The sequence below is a fragment of the Melospiza georgiana genome, chromosome 14 (genome assembly GCF_028018845.1).
Source record: "Melospiza georgiana isolate bMelGeo1 chromosome 14, bMelGeo1.pri, whole genome shotgun sequence".
Taxonomy (NCBI): domain Eukaryota; kingdom Metazoa; phylum Chordata; class Aves; order Passeriformes; family Passerellidae; genus Melospiza; species Melospiza georgiana.
The window spans coordinates 8,278,624-8,294,221 of record NC_080443.1 but is presented as its reverse complement, the minus strand read 5'-3'; the positions used below and the strand labels follow the sequence as shown (position 1 = coordinate 8,294,221).

The following is a 15,598-nucleotide window of genomic DNA, read 5'->3' as shown; positions in this document are numbered from 1 at the left end:
ACCTACTAAAGCTACCACACCTCAGGTCTGACAAGTGAGATGCTGCTGGGATTATGCCCTCAGTCACTTCTGTGACAGCAAGCCAGGCTAGCTCAAATAACGTGGGTATTCTTTACTAATGCCTCTCCTTTAGGCTGAAACAGGTACAGAGCCATGCCAGAAGCAGTGCAGCTGCAACAGAGGGAACATGGCAGCCCCTGGGGCAGAGAGAACACAAAAGAGAAGGCAGAGTGTAAAACTACAGCAGTACAAGGAATCTCTAAGCATGCACAATACTAAAACTATCACATGCATCAGTGCTGCATCTGCCCTGGCAGCCTCAACAATTCAGCCTGGCCCAGCCCCTCTGTGCCAGCACCTCCCTCATTCTCTCCTCTGCCATCCCTGCTGGCACAGGAAGATGGACACAGCCTTCTTCTGCCCAGGGAAGGGCAATGCTTTGTCTCTTCCCCACACCTGAGGACATGCTCCTTCCTCTCTCCTGCAAACTGCCAGAATAAAAGCACTGAACGTGCACGAATCAGTGGAAAAGGGAATTGTAATGGGATATCACGTCACACTCCAGAAAATGGAAACTGGGATGAAGGTTCTGACAACTCCTTACTGCTGTCTGCTACAGGATGAATGAAGAAGGCACAGGTCTCAATTTATCTTCCTCATGATCACTCCAGTTTTGGCCTCCTGAAAGCCCAACTAACCTAATTAATAATATCTCAACACTTGATGAGATTTACAAAATATTCCAACAGTATCTCATTCACCAAAGTCATCAATTGAATCTCTGGAATGTTCTGTCTTTAGGCAATCAACTTTGACAACTCTAAAACCTTAGTGATAAAATAACTGTAATATGTGCTTCAAAAATCAGGAGAATTCATATCTGAGTGCCAGAAGTTCAGAAAAAATGCACTCATGGAAAACCTGACTCTCACGGAAAGCTAACACTCATCACACCATAATCAGCCAAACACTCATCACACTATAATCAGTCAAGGAGTGGGAATCTGTGACTTACATGAAAAATCCAAGTTCAGAAAGTTAATTGCAACACTAATTAAAGAAATGCTCCTAAAAGAACATGCATCTAGTCCATATTATGCACTGGGTAAACTGCTTAGCTCCAACACAAGCTGGTACCATCAAAAGCTTCAAAAATATATTGAAGTTGTTCCAATAAAGAAAGGGAAAACTTGAAGAAGTCTAGTCTAGGTCCTCTACAGGTCTTTCTTAGCTAACAATATAGATTATTTAAAATCAATGTCTTGAAGTCCCCAAATAAGTGATGTTCAGGGCTTGAACACTATTTAAATACAGAAACCACCCCAAAATCTATCCTTGTGTTCCAGTACAGCTCACTAAGATTTCTATTAATTAGCCACAGCATCTGCACTGTGCCCAAGGAACTGACAGAAACCCACCCATGTCAGAACTCAGCAGCTGATATTGGAATAACAGAGCTGGCACACTCAGACCTTCTTTTGTCCAGTGAATCTTCTGAGTCCAGTTTAATTCTTTTAAAATCAAATGAAACAATGCTTGCAGTTTAACACCTCTTACCTCAAGCAAGGCTGCTGCAGGATCTCCCTGCAAGCTCTTTGCCAGCTTATCCACCTCATCCAAGAGGAAAACAGGATTGTTCACCCCCACAGTCTTCAGCCCATTGATGATCCTGCCAGGCATGCTGCCCACGTAGGTGCGCCTGGAAAGGAAAGGGGAACAGGGGTGACACAGGGAACAGGACAACAACATCAAAGATATCACAAATAAAACTCCAGGCAAAATAGAAGAACAAGGAGCACTTCAACAATTCTTGCTTTTTTTGCAAGAATTTGCAGAATACTTGATAAAAACATGGGATATACAACAGTGCTATACAAGCAATTGTAATAGCAGATGAAAATTTGAGTTCCATGGTGAACGAGCTGGTTTGCAAAGATAATAATTTGCATTAAAGTGTATCCAATCTTTATAGCTTGTGGACATCTTAAGTTCCAGGACCAGCATCATTGTACTGTAAGAACAAGCAGAAGCAGATTTGGGAACCTTATTAATAAAAACATTTTCATAATTACAATGCTGGGATTTTGTTATCACAACAAAGTTCACACAGCATGTTACAAAAGAGAGCAAAATTCCAATTATGTTGAACTGTCAATGTCCCCTTGACAGCATGGTTTAATAAACACCCACCAAAAAGAACAGTATTTACTGTCATTTCAATATGAAATGAAAAGCTGAACACTGCAATGGAACAAAAAATGATGAGTTTGAATTTATTTAGCAAATCAGTAACATTTTTTTTCCATAACACACACAGAGCACAACTACATTTTACAGCTGTATATAACCCCTGTTTGCTGCATTTATACACTCATTTCTGCCTGTGCCATAACTACTCAAAGCACTATAATTAAGAGCATGTAATTCTGAGAAGAAAGAGATACACTAAGTGCTGAATTACAGATCTGGCTCATGACCCTCCCAAAGCAGACAAGCAGAACAGGCCTGCTTTGCCATATGATCTGGTTCACTACTGTCCAAAATAAATAGGATGACATTTACAAACATTAAACCAAAAATACCGCAGGACTAATTTCAAAAAATACTAGAGATGACTTTAAATATATAAAAAACCCCAAAACCCAACAAAAACAGAACCCAAACCACACAGCAATGATGTCAGTTCCATGTAATATTTAACCACTGAGGAAACAAATTGCAGTAAATAAAATTTAATTTTAATTTAATTCTAGATCTGACAAAAAATAAAAGGTTTTAAGATCTTCTAAACAGCCAGCAGTGCAGGAGAAATTCAGTTTGCCTGTTACCCCTTCCTGAGGCAGCTGCTAAAGACTGAAGCAGGCAGCAGGCAAGAGTTCCTCCCCTCAGTGCTTTTGTGCAGTCTCAGTGTGCAGAAAGGAGGGGATTCTCTCAGGAGGCTGAGCTGTGGAACGTTCATTACAGATCAGCACTCTGCATGGGGAGCTCTCACACAGCCAGCCTCCTCCTCCTCCTCCATCTGCACACCCACAGCCCTGCCAGGACAGGGAAAGCATCCCACAGAGTGCATTCTGAATGAGGAGACTCAGTCACAGCTGCAGGTCACACAAGTGAATCACTTACCAGTGTAAATAAATGCGTCGCTGCAGCAGTTTGGGAATTCCTTTGGTTTTGGGGGGATTTGAGTTTTTTTCAGTTATGGGTTTGGGTTCTTTTCTTTTTGTGGTTTTGGGTTTTGTTTGGTGGTGGTTCTCCTCCGGATTGTTTTTACCACAAGATCCTCCCTGCACTTGAGAATAATTTTATATGCTTCAGAGACAATGCAGCCCAACTGTTTCAGTATTTTGCTTATGGTAGTAATAAGGTAACATAATTAGGTAAACATCAAACATTCTTTGTTCTTGCTTGCTAAATTATTCTCAAGTGCATGCTTTAAAACATTACACTTTTTGAATGCATGTTTGTGTTTTTAGATACACAGTTTTACTTGGTCCTTTGAATCCCATAAAGATTTGAGCTATCCATGTTCCATTGAGTTTTATGGAAGAGGCTGGTTTGTAAACTAAATGAAGGCAAACAGATGCAATAGTCTAAATCTGTAGTACCTCTTCATTTACTAGACATGGACCAATAGCTACTTTATTATACTAATAATCAAATGCTTGAGCTCTCCAAAGTTATTAGGGGAACACATCTCAACAAAAGAATCCTTGGTAAGGCAGGCCCTGCAGGTATTTACATATAAAACCAGCCAGAATATATTAGAAGCAGATATGGTCATTTATCTGTCTGGCTGTTAACCTTTGCCTTCTAAGATGTGAAACTAAATGCTAATGTTTAGGAACACTATCAATGAATGTGATGCTGATTTCATTATTTTTGCTGGGGTTGAAAGGAGGTTAAACAATATCCTACATTGCTTTGCTCATTTTTTGATGCAGTCTCTTTCCCTGCATTAAACCCAGATAACAGTCAGCTTTCCCCACTCAAAACAGGAAGCACAGAGCAGGTTTCCTACTTGCCTCACTGTGTAGCAACACTTAAAAAACCCAACCCCTTGAGAGCTCCAGGCAGAGGTCTGCAACTTAGTATCTTTTATATACAGTGAAAAAGTGCCTTTAAACAAAATACTAGAGTGGTATAGTATATCATCAGGCACTGTGTATCCTAGAAAATGTAAAAACACAGGTGGGAAATCCAACCTTCTTGGTTCTCCCAAAGTAAACTGGGAAAGCCTAGGAAATAGAAGCCTTAAAGCAGTGGTAGATTTATTCAAAGAAAGAAACAAGACTCACTTTCTTCAGAGTGATCTCAAGACAAGTAGTTTTAAATAATTTTTAACTGCAGGGCTAGAAAAGGGTAACAAAGGTAACACCACTGTTTCTGAAAGTCCTTGCACAAGGTCACAGCCTTGTTGGGTTTTTTTGTGCAAGGCCAGAGATTGCATCCACTCAAGGGCTTCACAAATCTATCTCTGCTTTGTACTTGTCTAACAAAGCCCATTCCTCTCCTGGGTGAAGCTGTTTGAAGTTTGTTTCTCTCTGGTGCAAGAAGGGCTGTGAGGGAAGTTCTGCCAGCACAGCTGTCCTGGTGAGGAATCCATCTGTGCTCAAACAGCTGCACCTGAACAAGGCTTCAGCAAAGGCAGAAGTGAACTGTCCAAGCTTCTGAAACTGCAAAGCAGTGGTAAAACAGGAAGGAGTGCTTCACATGAAGGTGAGAAACAGAGCTTCACACTTACCTCACCAGCACCACTATAAATAAATGGCACAATTACATCTTTCCTTTTCAGAAATAGAAAAAACACACAACAGAGAAGATCATACATTTCCTGTGTGATACAAAATATCAATACCCAGGAGATTTTAAAAGCAATGAGCTTCTTGGAAGAAAGTTCTATGTCATTCTTCAGAGGAGAGTGGTTTGTGGGTTTTTTTTCTTTTTTCTTTTTTTTTTAATACAAGTAAATGACAAATGTAAACCAACATACTTTAACACATGATATAGATGAGGGGTAAATGCAGACAACAGCTGAAAGATGTCTGATCAAGGAGTTCTGGTTTGGTACCAAGAGGATGATTTCATTCTGGGAATGCAGAGCAATGCCTGCCCACTCTTCACTCAATCACTGAAGGATTCCCAAGCTGGATCCCACAGGATCCCCAGTGAAATGGCCAAACCTGGGCAGCTCCACGTGCCACACTGCCACATCAGGTGGGACAGCACAGTTACTGGTGCAGCACAGCCCAGCCTGCTGCTCTCCCACAGCCTGGTCTGCTCAATCTCTCACTCTGCACCTTTCCCCAAAGTGAACAAGTGAAAGCTATTTCAGGCACTGTTTGCTTGCCAGTCAAGCTGCAGCAGTTCCTTTTGAATGTTCCAGTACATTTGGTACATTTTTCTACATGTTCAGTACATCAGTAGGCACATACAGTACTGTTCTCCTGCAATGTTAATGGAATCCTTAACTTAAGCCCCAAAGCCCAATAAGGAGCTTTTAGAAGAAAAAAATCTAAGTCTTTAAGGTGTAATATTAGAAAATCAGCCTGCTCAACAGTGAAACTCAGAAAACAGCAGTCTGTGTCTGCTGCACCTCCAGACCACCTCCCTCTGACTGCCAACGTGGATTCACCTGACTGGGAGTAACTTGAAGGATTTATTCACACAAAAGGACACTACAGAGCTCTACAGAAAAGCTGTAGTTCTAATCTGATTAAATCTTACTCTGAGAAAGAGGAAAACTAACCAAAGGAGAATTTAAAATCCAGTATGCAACAAGTGGGTTTGATTTTAGTTATAAAAAAACTGGAAAAAGCAGTTGGCTACAAAGGACTCTTGGTACCAACTGCTCTGAAGTTCATCTTTAAACTATACACTTGCTTGTTGAACAGTAACCACACAGTATTCTTGCTAATTCTAGATTACATTTTCCTTTGCTGGTGAAAAATAAAATCTCTTAGCAAATATTTCTCACTGGCTAATTTAATACATTTTTTAATATGAAATTTATAAGTTAGCCTCTAACATGAATTAATAACTTAATCATGCCCTCAAAAATGTGTGACAACCACAAACACCAGAATTAACAAGTTTTTTAGAGACTCTCTCATATGACTCTCCTTGTCTTTACTCTTTATGAGGTCTAAGCACAAGATAGGAAATTTGACTTCAAGCTCAAGATGTGGTTTCCCTGTCACAAAGGATTGAGTCCTGCTCTGCTCTGGAAAAGTTCCTTTCCATAATGCTGAGTATTCCACAGCCTCTAGTGGCTTCACTTCGAATAGCACATGTTGTTGAGTTACATTTTAAGTTGTTTTTAGGACATTCTATTTTAGGTGTATCCTACTGAGAGTAGCTGCATAGCCACTGGGCAAAATTAACTGTTAGACAGCATCAAAAAAATAACTGATAGCTTTTAATTCACAGTATTCACCTACTGCTGTATTTTATTCAATAACATGACTTAAAGAAAACGTGACTAAAATTCATTATTCCAGATTTTCTACACTGAATGCAATAAGCATAAAATATGTGTAATGGAAACAAAAATGCTGCAGTGATGTTTGGCAGTTACTTGTCTACTACCCATTCATTATGCCTCCAGGTGCAAGGATGGAGGAATGGACTAATACAAATTTAAGAGACTAAACAGTAGATACATAAAGAGCCCAATATCAAAAACAGTCCTAAGGAATGTCATCCAAAAAATCTCCTTTGAAACCTGCCAGCTTAGGAGCTCTTGCATAAATATACTTTTGATATAGGAAAACAGTGCAAAAACAAGTCCATTGCTATCCTCTAGTAACTTGCATGTATCACTCCAAGTTTCCTCTTGACTTTTAGCAGCAAACATGGTTATGAAGGAACATATTGCTACCACAGGTAACACTGGATAATTAAATCTTTACATCTGTCTTAAAAAGCAAAAAAAATCAAGACTTTGCATTAAACTTCCTACAGAATTTTACTTCAAAGTGCTAAAATAACTGGAGATGAAATCCATTCCCTAAGAAAACAGAAAGCAGCAGCAGGAGGAAAGAATAAAGGCTGTACAACAGCACTAAACATCCATTCTCTCCTAAGTAACACCACTGAATACCAAGGAAAATCAATAAATACCTACCATTGTTTCATAGAAGCAAAAATTCTCTGTATTGGCTGAACAGTGAAAACAATCAATACATTCTGCAAAGAAAAAATGCAATTAGGAAAAGAAGAAGTAATTACCTGTGGCCTCGAATATCAGACTGATCACAGACTCCTCCTAAAGCAATCCTGTGGAATTCTCGACCCAGAGTCTTTGCAATTGATCTTCCAACACTGGTTTTACCAACTCCTGGGGGCCCCACAAAACAAAGAATGGGTCCCTTGAGGTTGTTTTTAAGCTGTCGCACAGCCAAGTACTCCAACACTCTCTTCTTCAGTTTCTCCATGGCGTAATGGTCGTTGTCCAGGACGATGCGAGCGGCGCGGATCTCCAGGCGGTCTGGGACGGACACAGCACGGGGATCAATCAGCACATCTGCCTTGGAAATGGGGACAACTGATCCCACAGAGGAACAGATCCCCTCAGCAGGGCAACCCCCAGCTCACACACAGTGCTTCTCTAAAACAAGGTACTAAAGTCTTCTTTAATCTCCTTTTTAGCTAGATTATAGTACTGAAAATGACACAGTACTGATAATTATTTTAGCCTTGGATGTCATTATCGTGATTTTCTATTTCTGTATTCATGTGTGTTTTTATTCACTGTTGCTACAGAGTTCAAAGTAGCAATCACATGGGTCACACTCACAAACTTTGCTTAAAGTAAAAACACCAAACTTCACATGACACAGCATAATTTTAAAAGATCAAAGAGCAACTTCCACCAAAAAACATTCTGCTAGGACATGGCTGTCAACAAACATTTTACTCATTTGGGGATTCTTTGAATAATACTGCAAAGTAAATGTAGGCAGATCTTTTTACAATTTCATGATTAAAGAAAATATTTACAAGATTTGTAAACAGCCAGAGCTCTATTTCAAACCAGCAACAATTCATCACTACAAGTACCACCACAAGGGTAGAGATGGACGTGCAGATGTGCTAAGTCCACCTTGTGCAAAGTAATTTTGCCCATTTAATCTACTTGTGCTGGTCAGATGTCTGTTGGTCATGTTTGGTTTCCTACTCTTCCCTCACTCTCCATTTTTGCACACTGTATCTGTATTAACAGTATCACCCTCTACTCACAACTCCAAAAATTATGGTATGAAGCAGACAATGTTTTTTACTACTCCCCAAGCTGTAATTATTAAAATTAACTACAGTTGTGCTTTTTTATCCTTTGGTTTCTTACCACACTTGCTTAAGATAAACCAGAATCTTCTTCAGAAAGACCAATGTTACAGAAATTCCCAAAGGGGCTTTTTGTCTGACATATAAAAAATAATTAGATGCTCATTTCTTTGATACATACTGGCACAAATTGTAATTAGTAACACCTTCATTTTTTAATTAAACTATTCTTAACACTTTTAAAATCCTCATTCCTAGACATACAACTGCACTACACAGGCTACTCAGTGTACAGCTCTCACTGAAGTCTAATGGTTTTCCTGGCTTACAGTAACTTACCAACAATGTTTTTACAAGACTGAACTAATTCACAGTGTTTACGTGATATTTACTTGTCCTAAACATTTATGCACAAGAATCACCACTAAGAGAAGGGTTTACCTTTTGTACTCTTGTTCCATGGCAATTCTACCATCAGTTCCAAGTAATTTCTTGTCAAAGCATATTCTGGCATTGACTGAGGCATCTTCTTTAATCTGGAAATGTAAGTACAGAATTCAAAAGGCCAACCAGAAATTAAATGCATAGGAAGCCTATACTGCACTGCAAGGCAGCAATTGCTGCCTGAGGTTTAAAATCACTTCAAGAACACAACCAACATAAACATATATCAAACAGGAAAAGGTCTGCAAGATTTGTTCTAAATTTTAAAGAAACCACCATTTAAAAGCCTCCTACCTTTTTATTTCTTTAAGACAAACTTTAAGAGCTTGTTCTGACATACTGGATGTTCTAATCTTTTTTTCTAGCATGACAACATCATCATGATCTTCTTCTTCCTCTTCATCTTCTGTAATGCTCCCATGACTGATTCTTCTATTAGGACGAATGGCTACAACCTGTGCAATGGAAACAGAGCCACAGAATTGCACCAGTCTTGGGTTTTAAATAAGCTGTGGACTTTGGCTCTGAATGAAAATCATGGCAAAAACAGGTAAGGTACACAGAAGAATTCAGAAATCCAGAAAGTGTGAACTCCAGAAATTAACTTCAAAAAGTGTTACTGGTGCTTCTTTAAAAAGTTACAGTTCTTTATAAATTTTCTAAGTAAGTTTATTGTATAGCCTAAACTCTCAAACAGCACAAAACAAGAACAAAACTGAAAGGAGCTATTTGTGATATTTCAAGCACTGCAGCCCATCATATTAAGCAGAAAAATAGGTAAATCTCTCTTGCTCCATTTTACAACACCCATTCTTTATCTGTAGTTCAAAAGCTGCCACTCATCTGCAATGCCCTCAGTAAACAATACACCTTTCACTGCACAGGCCAGAACTCACTGGCTGCATACCGTGCACATGAACTGAGGAATCTGAGCATTCATTTCATGTCACAAAGCACTCAAATTAAAAAAAAAAATTAAATTTAAAAAACATTAAAATAAAGCCCAGGCAGTTTTAAACAAATATTTTGTATTTTGTGTATCTTCAGAGCCAAAGTTGCCAGCTGTGGCTACACATTAAAAATACACAGATTAAAATTATGCATTCATTAGCCTATTTAAAAAGTGCATCTTACTTATTTAGAATGTTTAAGTATTCCACATTTAAAGCTCCATACCCTTTTATCATCATCCTGTTTGGACTTTCTTGTTTTCTGAAGCAGCTTCAGGCCTTCAATCTGTCTAACAAGCAATGGTATGGTCATCTTGAAGCGCTCTTCCAGCCTAACAGCATCTAAAATCTGAGAGCAGGGAATTGTAAGCAGCCAACAAGTTCACAGTGATGGATCCTCACTCTGGGGAAAGGGAGGCACTGCTACTGTCTTTTGGCCAGAGGTACAGAATAGATGGATGGAGGAAAACAGGTAGCAAGGAAAGCAAGGAGAATACAGCACACAAAATCTAGCCCTCAAGGGCATGGATGCCTGAACTACAAAGTACTTCAAACTAGAGAAAATTCTCTTACCCTGCCTAGTTTTAAAACACCTCAATATTTCAGTTGCATTTTCTGTAGCAAGCATCTATCAATGTTCTATTTTTCAATTACTGGGCCTCAGCAAAGAGATGGCCCTGCTAAAAAAGTTACAGCATGATCTCCTTGGGTAACCCAGGGGAAAAAAATCACCTTGTGCCTTAAGGTTTTCATTCACAGATTTTTTGTTTATTTTGTCTTTCTAATACTTTGCACACAATTTCATTTTCATATGAAATTAAGTTAATGTGTGGAAATGGGTAGAATTCTGCTCCTCTGTATTTCCACAGCTTCCACCAGCTGCTCTTTTCTTTAGAAATTCTAAAAATTAAAAAGTCACACACAAATACCTAACACACCTTCCTCCAGCAGGATATTCAGCTATAGTACACACCTTCCCTTCACATTATACTGCATTAATTTCTACTTGTGGTGCTTTGAAAGAACCTAACACACTTTCAATTCCAGGTGCAGGACAAGCAGTTAGAGAAGAAAAGGAACAACTTCCAAAACACAGCAAGCAAATACAGAAATCAGATGAATAAGCACCAAGGCCATAAAGATAATTTTTGCACAGATTTACTTTAATATATGATAGAAATTTAACCACTGTCTCAGTGTTTAAAGAAACCCAGACTTCAAGATATTTTTTAAAATATTTAAATCTAATACTAAAAGTATTTTAATTCTGAAGTTATTAGTAATACTGATCAGTCAGCTGGGATAAATAAGAAAAGTTTCAACACAACCTGAAGAAAGATTTATCATCTTTACTATGAGAACTCCATGCTCTACTTAATTAAGTTTAAACAAGTGAACCATTTCCAAGATTTCCCAACTAGATCTATTTACCTTAAGAGAGCTCTCCCACATGCATATAAACACTTTAACAACACCATCAAACCATTTTGCAAGCACTCATGCTCAGTTGTAACACAAAACCCTGCTGGCATAATGTTATCACTGTGCAGTCACAAGTGTAAGCAATTCCAAAATTACCTAAAAGTGAGTGACTCTAAAAGGCAGCACACCTAACTAGCAGTGGAAGTGCTGAAGCAGAAGACAATACCTGCAGCTTCTCCTGGTTGGTAGTTCGGATGATGGAGGTCAGGATATCTGGCAGAGCTTCCCTGGGCAGATTGTCCAGGAGGCGCCGGAGCTTTGCCACTGCAGGCACAGACATGTCCAGCATCTCCACCAGCTACAACACACAAGGAACAACACTGATGGCTGCTGGGCTCCTTCTGGAACGATCTCAGTGCCTCTCTGACCTAAACACAACTGTGTCTTTCAGTGTGAAGCATGTCCAGGTAGCTTGCCAAAAAGCGACTGAAAGAAGTTCACCAAAGGTTCACAGGTGAGGCACTAACTCAGCATAGAGCGCCAAGACTTTGAGCTTTCTGCTTGTTTCAGAAGTTCAAAAGTATCATTGTTGTTTGCAGCATTTTTTTCAATATATAGATCTCCTATTTCCCCCACATACCCAGATTAAAAACTTCCCCGTCACTCTTTTTCAATACATCCTTTAAATTCTAATTCACTATACTTCTATCATATATATTTTCTTATCTCTCTGTAAAAATTGATCAAATCTTTTACTAGAATGTATCTGTAGTGTTGCTATATATGAAACACCAACTTATCATAGCACCAACACAAGCAGTTGCACAAGATTCAGCTGCAATGAGCTGGGCAGACACCCTGGAACTTGGCACAGAAACCTCAAGCTGTAACAGCAGCATTTATTTTGTAGCAGAAATACTGAAACTCTACTAGTTGCTGAAAAATATAGGAACTGGAGAAACAGAAGGGCAGATAGGAAACAAATAAAGAGCCCAAGTACACCCACAGGTTATGTGACACACAAGAATAAAACAAATTACCTGTACTGCATACTTGTAGAATTGCTCTGACAGCTCTCCAAGCTCCTCCTCAGATTTATGGCCATTAGTGAACTGCTCCAGTCGATCCAACTGCTGCACCTCAGCAACGGGATAGGGCTTCTCCTTCAGCAGCTGCAGGACCTGGAACCGGCACAGGCCTGTCACCAGCAACGTGTAATGGGGCTTGGGCCAGTTGCTACCAACCACCTGAACTGCCAGGGCAGCAGTGCCAATCCTAGAAACAGATCACATCTTGTATTATTTGCCACCTTCCACAGAACATTTTGAGTGCTCCCTATCAGAAGCAACCAAGCTGTAGTTTGCAAGACCTTGATGGGTCATAGTTCCTATTGTGAAACAAAATCAAATTATCCAATTCCCTTTGTAACACGGACTACAAAACCAAACCCTAAAACCTGAACCCAAATGAGTTAAAAATGAAGTAAAGTACTGTAATATCAGTTACACAATTTAGAAACATATGTAAGTTTTTCATAATGGATCTGGCTGTGGACAGGCACACTGACATTTCTGCTGAAGCAATATACACTGGGAAAAGGGAGTGTCTGTAAATGACAGCTCTTCCCAGCCTTGAACTGAATCAATATTTTAGATCATCGGACCTACTGAAGCATATTTACAACAGAAGTTATCTTCTTTCAACATCTGCCTAAGTCCATGATATGAAAAAGTTCGAAGAGTAAGGGTTACGTCATGTTAGTTTCACCAGACAGAAATATAATTGTTTTTATTTTATGTGAACTAAGCCAATAGCTGTGTTACCTATTAGGTGAAAAATCCTATGGTTAACAGCTGCGACAGCCCTAGAGCTGCGTTCTTTCGTCTTATTTTGCCCGGCCACCTCAGCCTCTTTTCAAAGTTCCCCTCCGGCCAGCCCGTCCCCGGCACCTCGCCCGCTGGGTCGGTTGTGTGACCGGGTTTCGGGGAGGGCAGAGGCGTCTCCCGGGGCCGGCGGAGCGGGGCGGCCCCGCGGGAGGACCCCACGGCGAGCCCCGGCCGGGGAGGCCGGGCCGGGCTCCGGGGTCCCGCAGGCCGCGAGGGCGGCAGGAGAGCCGGGCCGAGGCGCACCTGTGCAGGTTGGGCAGGTCGTCGCAGTCGGACGTGGGGTCGCTGGTGTTGGGGATGACGCCGATGATGGTGCTCCGCAGCGAGGTGCCCTTCAGCAGCCGGCTGCGCACCAGCTGCATGTTGCGCGGCGAGTCCACGCTGGTGCGCATGGTGGAGCCGGGCAGCAGGACGCTCTCGTGCGTGAGCAGCAGCGGCAGCCGGCTGGGGATCTGGATAGCGCTGCCCGCCGCCATGGCCGCTCGCCACTCTCACCCTGCCTGTGCCCCTCACGCCGGCCCCGCCGCCATGGCAGCCCGGCCCCTCACGCGCCGCGGCCCCGCCCCCTACGGGCGCCGGCAGGGACCGGCCGCTCCCGCCCCGCCCGCTGCGCCCTCTGGTGGCGGCGGCCGTGCTGCCCCCGGCCCGGGCCTGGTCTCGAATCGCCCCCATCGCTCCAGAATCGGTCCGGCCGCTCCCGAGGCGCTCCCGCCGCTCCTACTGCCGCTCTCGGGGCCTCTCGGGTCCGGTCTCCTTGCAAACAGCGAACCGAACAGGTCCCCTTCAGTCCCGCCGAGGCCGCTGGGCCGCCGGCAGGTGTCAGGCTGGCACTGGCAATGGCTGTGGGCTGAGCGCTCTGAGGAGTGCTAAGGGCTCCGACACTGGAGAGGGAGCGTGTGACAAATCGGTTTTTAAGTGGGACGGCTACGAGGTGAAATCCCCCTTTTTGTCGGTTTTTACACACATCTGCTCTCCTGCATCCGCGCTCCGGGTCGAAGGGCTCAGCATCCTGGATCGGGCTGGAAGGAGCTCCGGAGATCACCCAGTCGCAGCCCCTGCCAAGGCAGGCTCACCTGGCGCAGCTGGCACAGGAACGCCCCCGGTGGGTTTGAAGTGCGCAGGTGAAAGGGCTCCAAGCACTGAGGCCCTATGGAGAGTTCAGACAAAAATGTAGGGTTTAGAAACTTTCCTTTTTGATTTCCCCCCCGTTGGTAAATGAGGTGCAATATCAAAATTGCATAACGCAGTGAACTAGGTTAGCCAATCTCTTGTTAATCACTGCCTTGCATGACTCCTGCTGAACAAAGGTAATCCTGTACAGAGGGGAAATCACAGCAGCAGCAAACTGACAATTTGAAATGCAAAAGGACAGCTGCAGTTAAAACCTTGCTTATAATCATGGGGTTTATTAAAACCTTCATCTGTTGGTTCACTGGAAAATACACAGTAATATGGAAATACCACCAATATATTTAAATGCAAGAAGTTATTACAGCTGAGAAAAACATCTTCTAAAGCTACCACCTCAGGTACCTTAGAAAGAAGCTGGAATTTAATGTACTATTCAACATGACATTTAGAAAACATTAATATAAAAGGGCACATAACACATGTGGAAAGTGTTTTGTGAATTTCCCAATGTTAAATATAATTACTCTGTAAACATATATTCAACACTTACAAATGTTTAAGCATCTCTAACTATATTTGTTTGGAATACAAACACAAACTAAACCTAAAGGTTAAATATTTGCTCATCATGTTTATTGAGTAATTTTCTCAGTTTGAGTATTTTGATTAAAAAGAATCTACAAATGGTATAATGTTTATTCTGCAGACTACCGTTTTCTACTTCCTTCAGAGATGACTGGTATCTGTTGTCATTAACAATAGTTTCTTAATTAATTCCGGAGCTATATCAAAAAATCTCAATTATTATAATTAATTTTAAATTCCTTTCCGTTTCTCCTGAGCAACTCTTAAACCCAGGGCTGTGTTTTACTGTGTGTACTAAGCAATACTACAGGGTCACATCCTGATTATGATGTCGAGATAGTACTGGATCCCCCAAATTGTATTTTGCTTAAATACAAATAGATCACATTTGAGCAACAACCTTTCAGAATGTTTTTCTAGGCTAGCTGAACATTTCTTGACACCTGAAGCAGTGTAGCAGTAAGTATTAAGTTAAGCCTCCAACTTGGGGAATATAAGATTAAAAGGGACAATTGCCACGGGGTCTGACCTCCTCTAACTCTCACCAGCAACTTCTGCATCAAGTCCATGGTTTTTGACTTCCACAGTGTCTCAAAGGCATTCAGCCTTGGTTATGAGTGACTGCAAGAGAGCACCTGTCACCTCTATGGGTGTGCTGTTCAGTAGTTGATTACCTGGTTAAAATTTGCACCTTGCAAATTTTACTTGTACTCCTGGCTTCCAGAGACTGGCTTCTGTTGTACCCAACAGACTGAAGAGTTGCCTCCTATAATAAATATCATTCCTCAGTGACCACAACCAGTGCTCCATGATTGAGTCATGGCTTAACTTTGAGCTTCTCTTTCTCAGTTTTTAAATAAAGTCTCATCCTCCTTAAAATGTGGGTAGCCTATAACT

The 15,598-nt window shown here is 41.4% G+C and overlaps 1 protein-coding gene across 1 annotated transcript in view; it reads right to left on the bottom strand.

The window, feature by feature from the left end:
• Nucleotides 1–13,518, bottom strand: part of LONP2 (lon peptidase 2, peroxisomal) — a 37,041-nt gene extending 23,523 nt beyond the window's left edge. Inside the window, exons 1-8 of the mRNA XM_058033993.1 lie at nucleotides 13,229–13,518; nucleotides 12,140–12,374; nucleotides 11,326–11,457; nucleotides 9,904–10,026; nucleotides 9,022–9,182; nucleotides 8,725–8,819; nucleotides 7,228–7,486; nucleotides 1,558–1,699 (exon numbers count right to left, since the gene is read on the bottom strand). Coding sequence (XP_057889976.1) covers nucleotides 1,558–1,699; nucleotides 7,228–7,486; nucleotides 8,725–8,819; nucleotides 9,022–9,182; nucleotides 9,904–10,026; nucleotides 11,326–11,457; nucleotides 12,140–12,374; nucleotides 13,229–13,461 — 1,380 coding nt within the window. The 5' untranslated portion in view covers nucleotides 13,462–13,518. The remainder of the gene's footprint in view (nucleotides 1–1,557; nucleotides 1,700–7,227; nucleotides 7,487–8,724; nucleotides 8,820–9,021; nucleotides 9,183–9,903; nucleotides 10,027–11,325; nucleotides 11,458–12,139; nucleotides 12,375–13,228) is intronic.
• Between the last annotated feature and the right edge of the window lie 2,080 nt (nucleotides 13,519–15,598).